General features: G+C 42.2%; 1 protein-coding gene across 2 annotated transcripts; it reads left to right on the top strand.

The window, feature by feature from the left end:
* The first annotated feature begins 5086 nt into the window (after nucleotides 1–5086).
* Nucleotides 5087–19233, top strand: atp2a1l (ATPase sarcoplasmic/endoplasmic reticulum Ca2+ transporting 1, like). 2 transcript variants are annotated; one of them, XM_077625289.1, is made up of 24 exons: nucleotides 5087–7228; nucleotides 7638–7655; nucleotides 8740–8822; nucleotides 9943–10047; nucleotides 11715–11853; nucleotides 13100–13180; nucleotides 13276–13361; nucleotides 13441–13738; nucleotides 13804–13970; nucleotides 14052–14140; nucleotides 14238–14340; nucleotides 14414–14545; nucleotides 14634–14750; nucleotides 15248–15466; nucleotides 15534–15645; nucleotides 15725–15948; nucleotides 16014–16234; nucleotides 16315–16517; nucleotides 16589–16674; nucleotides 16743–16876; nucleotides 16945–17062; nucleotides 17215–17332; nucleotides 17509–17552; nucleotides 18640–19233. In XM_077625289.1, the coding sequence occupies exons 1-23, from the start codon at nucleotides 7111–7113 to the stop codon at nucleotides 17511–17513; spliced, it is 2976 nt and encodes a 991-aa protein (XP_077481415.1). In that variant the 5' UTR covers nucleotides 5087–7110; the 3' UTR covers nucleotides 17514–17552; nucleotides 18640–19233. The 2 variants fall into 2 exon arrangements, with proteins under 2 accessions (XP_077481415.1, XP_077481414.1); XM_077625288.1 differs by lacking the exon at nucleotides 17509–17552 and having other exon boundaries at nucleotides 5088–7228.
* The last annotated feature ends 98 nt before the right edge of the window (nucleotides 19234–19331 follow it).

Genomic DNA, 19331 nt, shown 5'->3' with positions numbered 1-19331 from the left:
CCTTCAGAAAACAATGAGCAAGTTAATTATGTAAACACAAAAGGAATTAGTTCAGGTCGCACTTTCAAACTAAGAAAAATTAAAAAGTGGGAGGACTGACGCTGAGGGAAAACCAACGGGTGGAAAAGGGAAAAAAATAGCTCACAGTGCCAAGGGGTGGCGCCATTTTCTAAATAAGTAGGTGGAAGGACTCCCTTGAGTGCAATTCATTCTATATTTATTCATTTCATTTTCAACACCGCTTATCGCTCGTGGGGTGCTGGTGCCCGATCCCAGCTAACTTCGTGCGAAAGGCGGACTCCACCCTTAACTGGTCGCCAGTCAGTCGAATAAACACACCTCCACTACGTGGGACTCGAACCCACGCAGGCCGAATCAGGTCAGGCAAATGAACCACTGGCATTCTATATTTATCAAGAAAAAAAATGAAGGATCCCATTTCCTTCTTGGGCATTTGTCGGTCTCTTTGCATTCATTCATCTTGCTGTCAACGACAGCCTTTTCCGACGAGCTCCGTCCATCAATTTGTCCTTCTAAAATGGCCCAATGAGCTCAGGGCGTTGCAAGGCTAACTAAGAGCGCTAACCTTTCACTGCCATTGACCGCAATACACATTCTTATCCCTAAATGGATCCATAGTAGCGAACGTGTTCAAAGAAACAATTTAATTAAATTATTTTTTTTGACCGTGGTGCCGCAATACCAGAAGTTTTAAACTTAAGAACAATCTATTTTCTCCCCCCGCACTGACACCTCACTGGATTTCATTGGCCGGTAATAGCGGCGACATATCCGTACAGCCCGGCCTTCCTCTTTTTACGAGCGCCACGGCGAAACGCGAGAGGGATTTTGTTTACGCTCACGCTGTTTGAAATGAGATATTTCTATTCTAAATATAATGGGACGCACGCACCCAACAAAATGTAATGGTTAAAAGACGGGTTGGCGAGCGGAGAAACTATTTTATCCTTCGACGGCTCTATTACGATTTAAATCTATAATATCTGCGGTCCAGCAAACAAATAGAAAAATGGTGCGAAATTGGATCCGAGGATGAAATGCACTGACGTAAAGTTGCAAGATTTAAATTGTAACAGTATAAGAACAAACCCTAACCCTTAACTAGATAACTACCTATCTATGTTGACTACCTATCTATGTTGACTGCCTATCTATGTTGACTGCCTATCTATGTTGACTGCCTATCTATGTTGACTGCCTATCTATGTTGACTGCCTATCTATGTTGACTGCCTATCTATGTTGACTGCCTATCTATGTTGACTGCCTATCTATGTTGACTGCCTATCTATGTTGACTGCCTATCTATGTTGACTGCCTATCTATGTTGACTGCCTATCTATGTTGACTGCCTATCTATGTTGACTACCTATCTATGGTGACTACCTATCTATGGTGACTACCTATCTATGGTGACTACCTATCTATGGTGACTACCTATCTATGGTGACTACCTATCTATGGTGACTACCTATCTATGGTGACTACCTATCTATGGTGACTACCTATCTATGGTGACTACCTATCTATGGTGACTACCTATCTATGGTGACTACCTATCTATGGTGACTACCTATCTATGGTGACTACCTATCTATGGTGACTACCTATCTATGTTGACTATTACTTATATTGACTACCTAACTATGTTGACTACCTAACTATGTTGACTACCTAACTATGTTGACTACCTAACTATGTTGACTACCTAACTATGTTGACTACCTAACTATGTTGACTACCTAACTATGTTGACTACCTAACTATGTTGACTACCTAACTATGTTGACTACCTATCTTGCGTATTATTACAATTGGTAATATTACGGATTTTAATGTAAAAATGACACCTTTCACCTTGTAATATTATGTACAATCACTTGATATATATAAATTCATGTAAAATATAATATAAGAAATTGTAAAATTCAACGATTTAAAGGCAATTTTAAGGGTGCGGCTTATATGCGAGAAAATACGTCTATTCATGATAAACTCCTAAAACGGCAGTTATCATTGCCGTGATTGTATTTTTTTAGTTTTTTTTTGTATTTTGCGTGTTTTCTTCTACTAGTTCCGCAATCCTAAGTGAAGAAAATGTGTAAATCCAACGCGGTGGCCGAGTCGGCACTACAGTGTCACCTGCTCTATTTATATCGGAGGAGGAATCCTGGATTCACAGACTCAGCTGCCACTTCTATTATTACTATTAGCTAATGCCGTAAAAAGTACGGACACTGTAGCTCCTTTATCCGTTGCCTTATTGCCCGCTACTAATTATGTCCTCGTGTCTTGTCTTTTATTTCAGTGGCATGGCAAAACCTTTTTCTTGTGGATTTTGGGTTTTGTTCGCTATATATAAACTTAGAGAATTTAAATGAAAATGACAAAAATATGATATTTTTTTTTTTTAAATCAAAAAGATCAGGAATAATAAATATAATTACTTTTGACATTTTTCTGTTGTTATTTACTTATTTAAAATCATGTCTATACTTTCTTTAATTTAAAAAAAATGGGTACAATTTAAAAGTATGAGATCTGAAAGAAATAATTCTTACATTTTTACATTATTTCTTTAAAAATATTCAAAAGATCAGGAATACCAAATATTTAAAAAATAGCTATTTTGTTTTTCCATAAGTAATTTTGGGCAAAATTAGTATGAGATCTGAAAGAAATATTTATTACTTTTTACATTTTTCTGTTGTCATTTTCCCATCTAAAATCATGTCTATACTTTCTTTAATACAAAAACTTTTTATCTATACACTTACATATTCCCTCAATGTTTTTTGATGTAATAAATGCTGCACCCAAATATAAATCCAATTCAAAATATTCAGAATAATATTCAGATTTGATCTGCATATGTAACATTCGGATTTAATATTTGCACTTCATTGTTAATGTAATGTTTTGATGAAACTATTTAAAATATATTTCCAGAAATATGCAGGGAAAAAAAGCATGCCTAAATTATTGTTTGAAGCTAAATGTGACAAAATGTTGCTTTCATTTTCAGTTTTACCAATGGCGCTTTGTCAGAGTATGTGAAAATGAATGGACGTCTGTCTCTATATGCGCTCTGCGACCGATCCGGTAGTTGTCCTTCCACCCCAACTTGAGAAATTGGAGCTCCTCTCGGGCCTGCGTGGCCCCCCAATCTGATGTTCTGCTCCATCCCAAATGTGTAATGGATTTGAGGTTGGGTTATGTAGGGCAGCGATCTCAAGTTCTTGGACACCTAACTCATCTCAGCGTGCCTTTACGGAGCTCGCCTCTGCTCCCCCGTTGTGCTCCCACAAAGCCAACTCACACTCGCACTCTATGTCGACATCATAATGAGTGAGTGAGTGAGTGCTCCCATTTTGGGCTAATGGGAGATTGTGACGTCCAAATTTGGAGGAAAATCTCAACGTGATAAATCGCTCACGGTTTCTACAGGCTTCCCTTTTTAAGAATTTTAATGTCCTACATTCTTAAACCTTAACAAATAAACTCAATGTAAAATGCTAGCCCTTGATAGGGAAAGTGACTTTTTTCAAAAACTAAACTACTATTAAACTAAACTACTACTACTACTACTACTACTACTATTGAACTAAACTACTACTACTACTATTGAACTAAACTACTACTACTACTATTGAACTAAACTACTACTACTACTATTGAACTAAGCTACTACTACTATTGAACTAAATTACTACTACTACTACTACTATTGAACTAAATTACTACTACTACTACTATTGAACTAAACTACTACTACTATTGAACTAAACTACTACTACTACTATTGAACTAAACTACTACTACTACTATTGAACTATACTACTACTACTACTATTGAACTATACTACTATTGAACTAAACTACTACTACTACTATTGAACTATACTACTATTGAACTAAACTACTACTACTACTATTGAACTAAACTACTACTACTACTATTGAACTAAACTACTACTACTACTATTGAACTAAACTACTACTACTACTACTATTGAACTAAACTACTACTACTACTATTGAACTAAACTACTACTACTACTACTATTGAACTAAACTACTACTACTACTACTACTATTGAACTAAACTACTACTACTACTACTACTATTGAACTATACTACAACTACTACTACTATTAAACAGCCTTTTCAATTTGCTTTTATATTTTATACATATATAAAATACATATATACATACACATTGGCTACCATTGACGGCGCCAAACTTACCCAATAGATTTGACTGCTCCTAGTCAAAATGAAGATGAGTAAATTTAAGTCAGGCGCATCTCTGAAAGCCTCGGTCTGATTTTGCTTGTGCAAGTCAGCAGAGATGCTCTTGAGTTGCGTAACCATGTGTGTGTGGATGCCCCCCAACACACACACACACACATTCCCCCACACAGGCACTACTTAACACTTGTTCTGAACTGGCAACACGGGTAGTGTTCGCAAATGATGGAAGGGTTATGGTGGCCCGCGGTAATCCCTCAGACCTGGCAAGATGTGCCGGCATGTTAGCGCCCTCACGGATGTCCCAGGATGGACCGTGTACCGGCTCCACGATGGAAGCGGAGGGGGGGCAGGAAACACAATCCACCTGGGATATTGAGTTAAATGTCACTGCGCCGCCCTGAGGGAGACACTGACAGGCCGACCTCAATGGCGGCCCCCCAGCCCCCAAAATCTCAGAGGTCAGAACGCTTGTACAACAGCTGAAAGCCATCGCCGAAGTTCGGGGCCAAAGGAAATTGTTCGCAGAAGTACATCTGTTCCAATAAAAGTTTGGCGAGTTGGTTTGTCATTTTTGGGGGAAAAGAGCAAAATGGCTAAAGTTAGGAAGTCTAGACAATTCGCAGAGGTATCAAAGTTATATTTTTTTGCCTTTTCGTTATGGTTTACTCACCGTATTTTCACGACTATACGGCACACTTAAAAGTCTTAAATTTTCTCCAAAACAGACGGCGCGTTATAATCCAGTGTGCTTTATGTATGGGAAAAAAAAATGTCATTCATTGAGGGTGCGCCTTATAATGCGGTGCGCCTTATAGTTGTGAAAATACGGTACATCTTTTGACATGAGTAATCGACAAATTAGCATTGACCAATTTAGTTGACAAATACTTTGCAATGAAATGTTTAGAAACATTGTGGACGGAAAAATAGTTCATATTGTCTTTTTGAGCCTCTTAAATGCGTATACTCATATTTTTAACCTTTCTGTATTTTATTTACTTTTTTAATGTCATTAACATTTTTTTTCCCTTACCTCTTTTCAATAGAAAAAGAAAAATGGAAAGTCTTTTTCCAATAAGATTTCATTAAAAAAAAAAAGAAAAATAAACTAATTACTCTCTTTTTGTTTTGAACTGTCGATGGCATTAAAAGATAACCATTCAAAGCCGTTCCTCCGACTTTAAATGATATTGACGTCTGTCCATGTCACTGGCAATCCAATTGAAGTGTTGAAGAACATCCAAGTGTCTTAAACATTATCAAAACTTGATTTCACAAGCATCACTTTCACCCTCCCTCCCGCCTGTTGACGAGATTTTACTGCTTGCTGGTCAAACAAGTTGTAAATCAACTTTTCCCTCTGCCAGTCTGCTTCCCCCCCCATGCGACACTTCCTTAAGTACACCTGTTTGAATGCTAGCGCTAAAAGATAACCGTTACGTTAGCGCGTTGGGCTAATATCGCAGTATCTGTAAAGGGCCGCCAGAGGCCATCACGGGCCAAAGTGTTTCTCGTGTGTCACGGCGACTTGTAACGCCAAAGAAAAAAGTGGAATAAAATTTGATCCCCCTCCATCTGTCCATCAGTGATACGATTACGTGTCACCCCGGTTTTGCTCTTGACATTCCTCCTCCGGTGCCGCCCTTCTTGTTGCCTGCTTTCTTCTCTTATCTAGCGTTCATGTACTTTAGCGCATTTGCTACCCTGCAACATGAACTTTTTATTGCGCTTTTGACCAGAAATTTAAAATGGGTTCGATACCAGTGGACTGTGTGGAGTTTGCATGTTCTCCCCAGGGGTTTTCTTTGGGTACTCCGGTTTCTTCCCACATTCCAAAAACATGGATGATTGGCTGGTTAAACACACTAAATTGCCCATCTTGTTCCCTGCGATTGACTCGCCAGTGAGTTGTCCTTCCATCAGGTGCCCGTAGTTAGCTGGGGTAAGCTCCAGCACCCCCCAGAGAGGATAAGCGAGTCAGAAAATGAATGAACGAATGTTACGACATTGGGGATTTTTACTGCAATTTTGACAATAACTTAAAAAGTACGTTAGGTTAACACTAATACAGTTTAGAAACAACATTATTCGAAATATCCAACAACCTTTACTCCAGTTTTTTCCAGATCATCTTGCTCAGCTGATTTCTATCCCCCCAACAAATTTCACAATTCATCCTGAAATTTCACCTGACTGCTTTGGTAATGCGTCATGTGATCGATTCTTTGTCAAATTCATACCCCGGGAAACCCTGGCGTAGAGTTGCCCGCAAACGTCTCCAAAGTCTCCCCACTTCCTCAGCAGAAACCAGTTGAGCTGTCAATCACCCAAGACCGCCCCCCCACCCCCAAAAACCATGATCCCCGCCGGCGTCGCTCTCTCACCTTCTCTCTTCGTCTTATTCCACTGACCATGCATGTTCCAAAAACAGATTCCATGTTCATCTCCGCCCCCTGTCCGACCCAGTCCTAGCACCTCACCTCCTTTCCCCAAATCCAAGCCTCCTCGTACCCCCTGTTCCGGTCTCACCTCCTCGTGGCTCCACCTCAGGCCACGGCCCTCCCAGTCACCAGGCGCGACCCCCGTGTTGGTATGCGAAGGCGTGTGCCAGCGTGGGGGTGTCCACCAATCCGGGAACCCCTGAGGTGGTATAAAACCCTGGGCAAGTATGCGTGTATTCGCTCTTTCTGTCAGACCAGCACTCCTAAATTGGAGGGTGCCACTTAAGGGCGAGGGTGGTGGATCAAGGACGCTCACGATTGTAGACGAGTAGACCCCAGAAGAGAGCGCGGACAGGAACCGTGGTACGGCCAGTCCCTTATCTAACCCGACAGGATGGAGAACGCACACGCCAAGAACCCGGCAGAATGCCTGTCTTACTTCAGCGTGAACGAAAACACGGGTCTGACCCCCGACCAGTTCAAGAAGAATCTGGACAAGTACGGCCACAACGGTAAGACCCGAGTTACTCTGCGACGGGTTTATTTTTTATTTTTTTGCCGGGCCTGGCGACAGCTGCTTGACGCATAGCGAGACATTGAGAAGCAGAGATCTTTGAGGGCTTTGAGAGGCTATTTAAAGATAGCCAAAGAAGATGGCTGGAGAGCGAGAGAGACAGGTGACAGGCTCAAGAAGCTTCCTGGCTGATATATGGACTGGGGATCTGGGATAATTTTAGGTAGGGTTCAACGGGGCGGCCCCTGGTTGGCTTAGGGTTCAATGTTACGCCACACGATTGGCCATCAAAGACACGATTTTGCCATCAATGACTAATTACGGTTGCAATTCTGGATTTTTGTGTGCATTATGGGTCTTTGAGATGAATCACTGAACTTTTTTTTTCTTCTCTTCTCCTCATCCAGAGCTTCCCGCTGAAGAGGGTAAGTGTTTCAAGCCCAGCCTTCAAAACACCACTCATTAGCACTCAAGTCACCTTGATCTTCACTTGTCAGGAGATTCTTAGCGGTGAGCCGCGAAAGGTTGAATCAAGGCAACTGGAGTCGTTTTGTTTGTTCAAGATGTTCAAACCTGAGACTCAGTGGTTTCCTTTTGAGGGTGGAGTCTTCTTTTTGATTCAAAAGGCTTCTTTCTGGTACAAAAACAAACTTGCCATCACTTCAGTTTGAAGAAGGTTTTTGGATCAGTACTGAAACCAAACGACTCCGTTTGTCCTGATTCAAGCTTTGCGCTTACGTCTTCAACTTTTAGAGGACAAGTGACTATGTGGACATGACATTTTGGGTCTTATAAGTCACAATATTAAGATTTAGTGTGGCACACTTGACCCAAAATGTGATGTCCACATATGTCAACGCCAGGTCTACATTATAGTAACATTTACTTTTTTTAATAAATAAACAAAAATTATGGACATGTACAATTTTTCTAAAACCTACATTTTATTTAACTCATTAACACGGATAGGCATCAGTGAATGCTCATATTTTCGCTGTTTATTTTTATCATTTAAAACGTAAAATTATTACAATAAAATGGATAGATGCATTTTCTTCATTTCAAAAATATAAAATACATATCAAGGCAAACGTTACAAAACAAAATGTTCATTATTTCCCCTTTTTTAAATGTAAGCATTTTTTTTACACAAAAACACCTAGCAATAAAAAATATTTTCTATCAACCCAAATATAAACAGTTTGTTTAGGATTCACCAGTTATATTAAGTAAGCTGTTTTATATACTATATATTTTTTAAAAATTAACACTGCCAGATGCCCAATCCATTTTGACTGTAATAGATGTCTAAACTTTTACTGGGTCCATCGCTAATATGTCCTGCACAGTATTACAAGATAGAAAAACCACAGAATCGGACATTTAGCAATAAGAGTTGACCTGACTTTAACAGTCCCAAAATACTGCACAATTAGAAATCTCTAGATATTTTTACTTGACACTTTCATGTCCAATTGATCGATTTTTTTTTTCTTTTCTACATGTCAGGGAAGAGCATCTGGGAGCTGATCGGCGAGCAGTTCGAAGATCTGCTGGTCCGAATCCTGCTTCTGGCCGCCTGTATCTCTTTTGTAAGTAAACACTTGTTGGGGAACAACAAGTCCTATCAAGACATCTTGAACTTGACCCCCCCCCCCCCCCCCGCCAGCCCTTCTAATCCCCCCTCCCACCCCCAGCGCCCTATTCGGTTCCCCTTCCAAGAGCTCTCGGTATATTTCAGAAGATGACAGCTCGAGACAAATTACGCGTCTTAGGAGGAGGCGTATTAATTCCGCCGGCCGGCTGTCAGGATGGCCTTAGAAGGCGAATATTGAGGGGCAAGAGAGAGGGTTGGGGGGTCATGGAAGTAAAGCAGGGGGGGAGGGGGTGGTCAACCCAGCCAGGGAGGGTTTATTTTAAGGGTCGGTCCAAGCTGAAGAGAGAAACTGAATCCTTCGGGAAAGGTCAGGATTCAAGGAAGGAACGATGGGATCTAAGTTGAAAGGACGTCCAGAACCAGCTAATAACAATAATGGCCAGCAATTAGGACACCAGCTGATTACGAGAAAGTGTTGATCTTGTAAATGAGGGGTGTCCAAACTTCAGTTGCTTCCAAGTTCGAATTGGAATTGACGGTTTTTGACAATCAAAAAAAGCAACTCGCGTTCAAATATTTTGAAATCACCATTTGAGTATGAAAAGTTGATATGCAAGTTTTAATATGATTTCTTTTAACTTTTTGGGGGGCAATTTACAATTTTTGCTCATAAAAAAAACTTACTCAGTGCGTACATTTTGTAGCAAACTTCTTTATGGTTAAGTAGTCTGAACTCAACATTTCAAATGAATTGAATTCAAAATTTCTGAAGACATGTCAGGTTCAGTTTACATGTCTTCATAAATTTAAGTATGACCCACAAACTTGATCATGCAAGTTAATCCAAGTCCTTTCATCAAGTTCACAATATCGACATGAAAAATTCAAGTTCGAAATACAGTTATATGTCAATCAAATGTTAAAAAGGAAATGAATCAAATTAAAATGCACAAAAACAGAAATATGCTCTGGTTTTGGCCCCTAAATTTTCTCTTCAATGTTTTTTAAAATCATGATTATTGTTTTAGATTACTAGTTTTCTTTTGACTTTATAGCATTTGATGTGGGAAGTCTTGCCATGAATGCTTCTTGAACGCTATTCCTTCCCCTTCAAGGTTCTGGCTTGGTTTGAGGAAGGTGAGGAGACCATCACCGCCTTCGTGGAACCCTTCGTCATCCTCCTCATCCTCATCGCCAATGCCGTGGTCGGAGTGTGGCAGGTCAGTACGACGGACGCACAAACGCGTTTTACCCCATTACGGTGATGTCAGAGAGCGAGAGGCCACTCCGGTTACCTCAACTTGGTGCTCGACCGGAACGCGATCGCTTTTACAGCGGTGGCGAGGCCTAAAATAGATTTCCTTGGTGTCGCAGCGTTTGGCGCATCGCACATAAACAATGTCACACGTGTCACATTATATGCCACAAACAGGGAAACAAAATACCAGCTTTCCTAATATTGCATGGGCACAGGTGGCAAATGTACTCATGTAGAAATAGAATGTCAGCTGTTTATGAAAATGCGGACTGTATGCCAACAGAATATTAAGACGTGTATGATTATAAGTATACCAAATCTAAACATGGAAAGACCAGAACCTCTTGTTTGCTCAAAAATAATAGCGAAAATTTGATTTTTATGAAACATCACGCAGAACAGTGTAGTATTTGTAAAATGCACAAAAAGAGAAAAATACTTTTGACCCCTATTAACACTAAAGTATTTCAATTATTTTTTTGGTTTCTTTATAATTATGTTTTTAGATTAGTTTTCTTTTGATGCAAAATGTAAAATGTAGGCTTTTTTTACTATAAAACAGCTTTAAAAAATCCATTAAATGAAATATAATATTATATTTAATATAATATGTTTTTAAAAAAGTGTCTGCTAATGTACCATATTATTAGTCATAACAATAGCCTAAACAACACAACATAACTTGTTTACCAAACTCTAAATCCATTAATTCCACAATTTTTTTAAGTACATTGAGCAAAATGCCACTTTAATAATGACTAAAAAAATTAGTTATTTTTTGTATTTACCAAGCCAAAAACGTCAATGGAACACTTAAAAAAATGTCTCCAAATAAGCCTTTACATCTTATTGAAACTATCCATTCTGTTGGATTTTATCTGGTAAGAGTTATGGTCCTGAAAATATGGTAATATTCTGCTCGTATAAAATTCTTATCAGCGGCATCCTTGTCAACAATTCAGCATATCGTGTAAAAAAAATATATGTAAAAACTAGAAATGTCCCCTATGTATTCAGAATTTGGGCCTAATCACATATTTTTCCGTATAAAAAATCGGGTTTTTAAAATGTAGAAAATCTATTTTAAAAAATGAAATGTCACTCTTTGCAGCATTACTTTGTTCAACTAATTTGCAAAAATTAGTTGAATCTGCTGTACTAAAAAAACCCTTTTATTTGGCTATAATGTTCCTTTCTGAAGTATCAAATCGGTACGCCTCAAAATCCGGTAAATACGGGACATGGTACTATTACATAACAGTAAAAGTGCTTTTTTGTGCTACTTGAGTTAAATCACTCCCCGAACAGCTGCTGGAATGAACGTGTTAAGCCGCCTGTGCGTACAACAGATGTTGGTACGAGCAGGTATTGGCTGATTGCTATTGTTATGCTATTCAAACACCTCCTGTAGGCACGCTGTTAAGTGCTTGGCACCGTCGGTGGGCATTTGTCAGTCGAGGAACGTGACCACACCCGTGCCAACCAAAGGCTTTCTTCTCAATGAGAACATTTATCATTCTTTTATTGTCATGCGCGCCCCAGGCTTTGTTTATATCCGACTCTGCCGCGTGGACGAGCCTCTGGCTGAGCTTCTGTGTGTTTTTTTTTCTTTTTCTGTGTGGCTGGCAGGAGCGTAATGCTGAGGATGCCATCGAGGCTCTCAAGGAGTACGAGCCTGAGATGGGCAAAGTCTACCGTTCTGACAGAAAGAGTGTGCAGAGGATCAAGGCCAGAGAAATTGTCCCTGGAGACATCGTGGAGGTGTCGGGTAAGAGGTCGTTTCCTTGACACGCTGTGGAAATGATTGCAATTGGTCGGACAGTGTAGGTCAGGGGGTAGAGAGTTTTTGGTTTGATACTAACCCCTAATGACTACATGGGATTGTACTACTGTATTTTCCACACTAGGTTTTCCTAGAACGATCATATTTTTCTGATCATGACTGAAGCCTGACCGAAAAATTAGGAATCACTGAGATGAAGCCACCATTAAAGAGGGGAGTCAAGACCATAATAGGACCAAGACTGACGGAGACAAAGTCTGAGTTTTTGGGAATGAGTCCAAGACCAGACAAAAACTTTCAAAATTCGACTATATACATTAACAGTTAAGGGTTTCGTAAGATTTACTTGTTTTTAAAGCTTGACAATGTCGTCAACATTTTATTTGACTACCTCCCAGTCAAATGGATCTATTGCGATTCAAAGATGAATTGTTCAAATTCGGTATGGAACTAGAGAGTTGAAATTGATTCTTGTTTTTTTCTGACTGACTGACTACATTTTTAGCGCAATATTTTGTGGCGAACTTGCAGAATGTTTTTTCACATGAAAAAACATTCTGCGTTAGAAAATGATCCGCAAACTCCGAAAGCCCACCTCATGGATGGTCCGTCTACATGCGGCGGTGTTTGACTGCGTGACGAAAGCGTGACATGGCGCTTGGTGTCTTTTTAAGGCAAGGGACGCTGGTGGTGTTGTGAAAACATGCTGAGTGGAGGAAAACAAAATCACAAAGTATAAATAACCTGGCTAGCACTTGCCGCACCTCTTCTCTCCTCCTCCCTTGTCCAGGCACACCTGTTGTCCCCCTACTTGACAAGCCAACACCCCCCCACCCGCGCTTCATTCCCACCAGGCATCGGTTTACCCCGCAACGAAATCCGTGGCTCAAGTAGAGAAATGCTACGAGGGTTTCCCTTACAGCGGTTGAATATTACAGGGTGTTAAAATAATTAATGTTCTTGCCGAAGGTCATCGTATTTGCCCCGGCAATTGGTAGACTTGAACATATGGACAAAGTCTAGCACAACAAATAGGTCGACTCGATCCAAACGTGGATTTTTTTTATTTACCCATTGGCTGCCACTGACAAAAACAAAAACAAAAATTGGAATTAGTCATTCCTAACATGTCCCAAATGTTGTGAGTCTTTGGATGTTTGAATTTGTTAGGAAATCCTGAAGAGTGAAGGAAATTCAGTAGATGTTTACGTCAATTGTTTGTGATCCGCAGTTGGTGACAAAGTCCCTGCTGACATCAGGCTAGTTTCTATCAAGTCCACCACCCTGCGTGTCGACCAGTCCATCCTCACTGGTAAGCTCGCAGCAAGCATGTTCAAAAACAGAACAGATGACAATTAGCTTCACCTGGAATGCGCTTTCATGGCAAATATCTTTTTCGTCCCTCAGGTGAGTCGGTCAGTGTGATCAAGCACACCGAGTCTGTCCCTGACCTGAGAGCCGTCAACCAGGACAAGAAGAACATGCTTTTCTCTGTACGCTTCCTCCCACCACCACCATCATTTCTCGCTTGCATTTTCTGATTGGTCCTTAGTCTAATTCCGTCCTCCGTAGGGCACCAACATCGCCGCGGGCAAGGCCATCGGCGTGGCTGTGGCCACCGGAGTCTCCACCGAGATCGGCAAGATCCGCGACCAGATGGCCGCCACCGAGCAGGAGAAGACCCCCCTGCAGGCCAAGCTGGATGAGTTCGGCGAGCAGCTGTCCAAGGTCATCTCCCTGATCTGTGTCGCCGTCTGGGCCATCAACATCGGCCACTTCAACGACCCCGTCCACGGAGGATCATGGATCCGCGGTGCCGTCTACTACTTCAAGATCGCCGTTGCCTTGGCTGTGGCCGCCATCCCCGAGGGTGAGATGCGCGCACAATTACGTCTCGCAAGTTCAAAGTCAATAGGAGATCCTCATTTGTATCAGGTCTGCCCGCTGTCATCACCACCTGCCTGGCCCTCGGAACCCGCCGTATGGCCAAGAAGAACGCCATCGTCAGAAGCCTGCCCTCTGTGGAGACTCTGGGCTGCACCTCTGTCATCTGCTCTGACAAGACCGGCACTCTCACCACCAACCAGATGTGTGTGACCAAGGTAAATGGCAAAGTCCTCCAGGTTGGAAACCAGTTGTTTACCACACACCACGTGACACCTGGGAAACTTCTTTCTCTGCAGATGTTCGTTGTCAAGAACGTTGAAGGTAGCCACGTTGACCTCGATGCCTTCGATATCTCCGGATCCAAGTACACCCCTGAGGGCGAGGTGTAAGTTTACCGTTCCATATCTAAATTCTTCAGAGAAATTACACATACTATTCGACAAAAAAAACATCTCTGATCTATCGGCGACTTTTGTGTGCAGTTCCCAGGGTGGCGCAAAGACTGACTGCAGTGGCTATGATGGTCTCGTGGAACTTGCCACCATTTGCGCCCTGTGCAACGACTCCTCTCTGGACTACAACGAGGTAAAATTTGCATTTTCGCATCAGATCGTGACTCGGAACAGCTGAGACCCATCACTGTCTTCTGTATCTCTAGTCTAAGAAGATCTACGAGAAGGTCGGTGAGGCCACTGAGACCGCCCTGTGCTGCCTGGTTGAGAAGATGAATGTCTTCAACTCCAATGTGAAGAACCTGTCCAGAATTGAGAGAGCCAACGCTTGCTGCTCTGTAAGTTTGATTCGGGTGTTTCTAATATTCTCAACAAAGTGCGCAAATCAGCTCGCAAACAACATGCACATTTTTCCTTGCGCTCCAGGTCGTTAAGCAGCTCATGAAGAAGAACTTCACCCTGGAGTTCTCCCGTGACAGGAAGTCCATGTCTGTGTACTGCACTCCCACCAAGGGTGACGGCGGTGCCAAGATGTTTGTAAAGGTTTGTGTCCTTCTCCCGAGACAACTACTTTGCGTGTTTTCTCGCATATAAGCCGTATTGGTAACTCAAAAAAATGATGACTGAATCAAGGCTACTGCTTACATGCGCACAAGACTTGCTATACTCTTTTTCATCAGTAGATCTTGGGAAAGTAACATTTACTATTTGTTAGTTAGTTTCTGTTTTGCAGTAAGAAAACAACCATTACTGGATGAATTCATTCCTTATAATATTGACCCTAATAATGTACTTTTGATTCATAAAGTAGTATGTCGAAATTCCATGTGATGATTTTTCTTAAGATTTTCCCTTCAAAGTAACAGATTTGTACTCCCTATTAAAACCATAAATACGGGGGCGGCTTATACGCGAGAAATTGTCAAATTCAACGATTTTAAGGCAATTTTAAGGGTACTGTTTATGCGCGGGGGCGGCTTATATGCGAGTAGATACGGTAACCTTTTTAGCGCAGCCGTTAATACAATGTACTTCCGCAGGGTGCCCCAGAAGGCGTGATCGAGAGGTGCATGTACGTTCGCGTTGGCACCACCCGCGTCCCTCTGACCAATGCCATCAGAGAGAAGATCATGGCAGTCATCAGAGACTGGGGTACCGGCCGTGACACCCTGCGTTGCCTTGCCCTGGCCACCTGCGACAACCCTCTGAAGCCAGAGGAGATGAAGCTGGAGGACTCGACCAAGTTTGCCGATTACGAGGTGAGGACGAATTAAGGTTACCCGAGAGTTAAGAAGGTCTGAATACAACTCCTGTCAACTTTTTCAGACGGACCTGACCTTCGTCGGCTGCGTGGGCATGTTGGACCCTCCTCGTAAGGAGGTCAGCGTCTCCATCGAGCTTTGCCGGGCTGCCGGAATCCGTGTGATCATGATCACTGGTATGCATATTGAGTTTTACGGTCTCCATTTTTCATCGGTAACTACGGCTAACTTCTGACGTCTTTTGTGGTTCTTCAGGCGACAACAAGGGAACCGCCATCGCCATCTGCCGTCGTATCGGCATCTTCAGTGAGAACGAGGATGTGGAAAGCAAGGCCTACACCGGACGCGAGTTTGACGACCTGCCCCTCCACGAGCAGTCCGAGGCTGTCCGTAGGGCTTGCTGCTTCGCCCGAGTGGAGCCATCCCATAAGTCCAAGATTGTTGAGTTCCTGCAGGGTCACGATGACATTACAGCCATGGTGAGAAGTCCGCTAAAGATGATGAAGCGGGAAAAGACAAAACACTGACTTTTGCTTTGGCACAGACTGGCGATGGTGTGAACGATGCCCCCGCCCTGAAGAAGGCCGAGATTGGCATCGCCATGGGCTCTGGCACTGCAGTTGCCAAGTCTGCCTCCGAGATGGTGCTGGCTGACGACAACTTCTCTTCTATCGTGTCCGCCGTCGAGGAAGGCAGAGCCATCTACAACAACATGAAGCAGTTCATCCGCTACCTCATCTCCTCCAACGTTGGTGAGGTCGTCTGGTAAGGAAGACAATCGGGGAAAGGCTTAGACCGACCAACGCAATCGAGGGTGGGAGACATTGTGTCTTGTTTCCCCGCAGTATCTTCCTGACTGCCGCTCTGGGTCTGCCCGAGGCCCTGATCCCCGTCCAGCTCCTGTGGGTCAACCTGGTGACTGATGGTCTGCCCGCCACCGCTCTCGGATTCAACCCCCCTGATCTGGACATCATGGGCAAGGCCCCACGTTCCCCCAAGGAGCCCCTCATCTCTGGCTGGCTGTTCTTCAGATACATGGCCATCGGTGGTACGTGGCCGCAAAAGATCATACCCTTGTGTTGATTTGTTTTCACCCACACCGGCGGCGCCTTCCCGTAGGATACGTCGGTGCCGCCACCGTCGGCGGAGCTGCCTGGTGGTTCCTTTACGACAGCACCGGCCCGGGTGTCACCTACCACCAGCTGGTAGGTGTTTCTCTCTGGACTATGTGGCAAGTCCTCATCTTCGTAAACTCGATGCGTCCTCTCCTCAGTCCCACTTCATGCAATGCCATGATGAGAACGAGGACTTTGCCGGTGTGGAGTGCCAAATCTTTGAAGCCTCTCCTCCCATGACCATGGCTCTGTCCGTGCTGGTCACCATTGAGATGTGCAACGCTCTCAACAGGTACGCCCACAGGTGCAATCTGATCTTATTCCAGAGAACCGGACTCATTCTCTTTGGTTCTCCTCCAGCTTGTCTGAGAACCAGTCCCTGATCCGTATGCCCCCATGGAGCAACTTCTGGCTGCTCGCCGCCATGAGCCTCTCCATGTCCCTGCACTTCATGATCATCTATGTTGATCCTCTCCCAGTAAGTTGGTTGAAATTGAACACATTTTCACAAGAGTCCAAATTCAGAGTTCAGATTTTTAGCATTAAATGAGCATCCTATCTTAACTTTGCAGATGCATCAGTACTTTTCGTTTTCTGTGGCTTAACTGTGTGACTCTTTCCCCCCCTCAGATGATCTTCAAGTTGACCCATCTGAGTGTAGATCAGTGGCTCGTTGTCCTGAAACTTTCCTTCCCCGTCATCTTGATTGACGAGGTGTTGAAGTTTGTCGCCCGTAACTACGTGGAGTGTAAGTATTTGCACGTTTCACCTCTTTCTGACACACGGAATCCCTGATGTCTTCCATTTCTTTTAACATAATTAACCGAATATTCTACTGCAATCCCACCATCCAAGTTTCATCATACCGATCATAACACTGACCCCTCATTCATCATCCGATTAACCCTTTCCATTGATTTCCAGGCTAATTCAGTCCATCATCACCTTTAGCCTGTAACTAAAGTAAGGTATTATACATCAATTAATATTTCCAGTCTTTGTTGTTTTCACGCACGCCAATGTTTCGTCCCTTACGTCCGTCCATCTGACCTGTGCATAGTCTGCCTTCCGTTTCCTGTACTTTTTTTATGCATCTGATTGTGTATTACCGGTGCCACATGGTGAGTTAAAGTTTGTTTCGCTTGTTCAAATTTGTATTACAGCTTATTTGTGTCCGTCACAATTGGAGCTCAGTAGCATTACTCGCTCAGTTGCGTGTTAGCCTATAGTTAGCATACAGTGCTGCGTTGCATTTTTAGCATGCGTTTGCTCGCTCTTGTGTTCGTACGTAATTTTTTAAGAGTTTATTTTTATAATCGCAAAATGGGTGGTCATTTTCTGCCGTGTGTTAGCATTATAGCTAGTAGCATTGTTAGCATTATAGCTTGTAGCATTGTTAGCATTATAGCTAGTAGCATTATAGGTAGTAGCATTTATAACTAGAGAGTAATTTATTCAGTTATTTAATACTAATAGTTTGATAGTTACAGGTAAACATTGGTGTTGTTTATCAGTTGCTAGCTCTTTTGTTAATATGTTAGTCATTTAAAGGTTTCTAATTTCCGCAACATGAGTGGTAGTTTTAGTGTTTAACGTAGTGCTAGCATTTTAGCTGGTGGACTTTGTTATAAGTGAATTACTTTGCAGGTTTTTCACTTTCTGTAAAACTTATCTTTAAGTTTTGTCTTACCGTCTAGTAATTGATGTTATTAAATGTTTTGCTTGAAAAAAGTTTCCGTCAAGTCACGTTTAAGTCAAGGTAGCACTACATTTTTTTGTTCTTAACGCTAATATTTTTGGGGGCTAGAATTAGCATCGAGGCTACTTGCTTGCTTATTGTTTGAAATTATGGGTATGAGAATTATAAATAGCTTTACACGTTGCTTGCTTTAGATTTTATCCTGTTTCTTGTGTCATACTAGTCATTTTTTGGGTGTAGAGACATTTTAAAACCCCAAAAAATGTCGCAAAGCTACTTTGAGTCTTCGTTGTTCTGCTTTGTTTAGTGCCACAATTGCTTTCCCCTTTTTGACTGCTTAATTTTTTCTCCTTTAGGTACAGAAGCTAAATAAAGATGTGGAAGAAGGCGATCTTAAAATGGTTGTGGATAGAAATAGACAGAGAAGAACTAGAGAGAACGAGAGGAAGGAGCATAACATCCACAAGGCCCTACTGAACCAATCAACAAAGAGAAGATAAAACAGGGAAATGTGCAAAAAAAAATTCAACAAAATGCGTCAAAAACCGAGATAAAAATCGCCTCGATATAAGGAAAGAGATTGAAATTTCAAAATGGGACATGTCCCTGCAAATTAACGCTCAAAGTATTTAAGATTTTATTCTAAGAACTGATGTATTAAAAGTGACTTTTTTGTTAAACTTGGAGATTCTCAGCTGTTGTGTTTTTGTGTCCTCTGTCCATTTTATGATAGATTTTTCAGATCATGACTTTTACTCTTGTAGTCTTTACTGCCTCGTGCTGTAGGGTTGGCATCGACGGCTCGAACATCCAATTGGCAGCCGGATGCGGCTCGCCGCAAGTCGCTGGTCTCTTGACACACGTTGGGCATGTCCACGCAGTCTCAACACTTTTGGTCTTATATATTGTTTACGCGATGAGATGAAATAAAATGATGATGACAAACATGAGCATATTGGATTGATTATTAGTCTTTTTTTTCTTCTGCTAACCCGCTAGAGTCATTAGCGTCGAAATCGACTCCTGGTCCAAATTCAGAACTAGGAAG

This window comes from Stigmatopora argus, chromosome 18 (genome assembly GCF_051989625.1).
Source record: "Stigmatopora argus isolate UIUO_Sarg chromosome 18, RoL_Sarg_1.0, whole genome shotgun sequence".
NCBI lineage: Eukaryota > Metazoa > Chordata > Actinopteri > Syngnathiformes > Syngnathidae > Stigmatopora > Stigmatopora argus.
The sequence above is the reverse complement of the archived record's forward strand: the minus strand, read 5'-3'. Positions and strand labels throughout refer to the sequence as shown.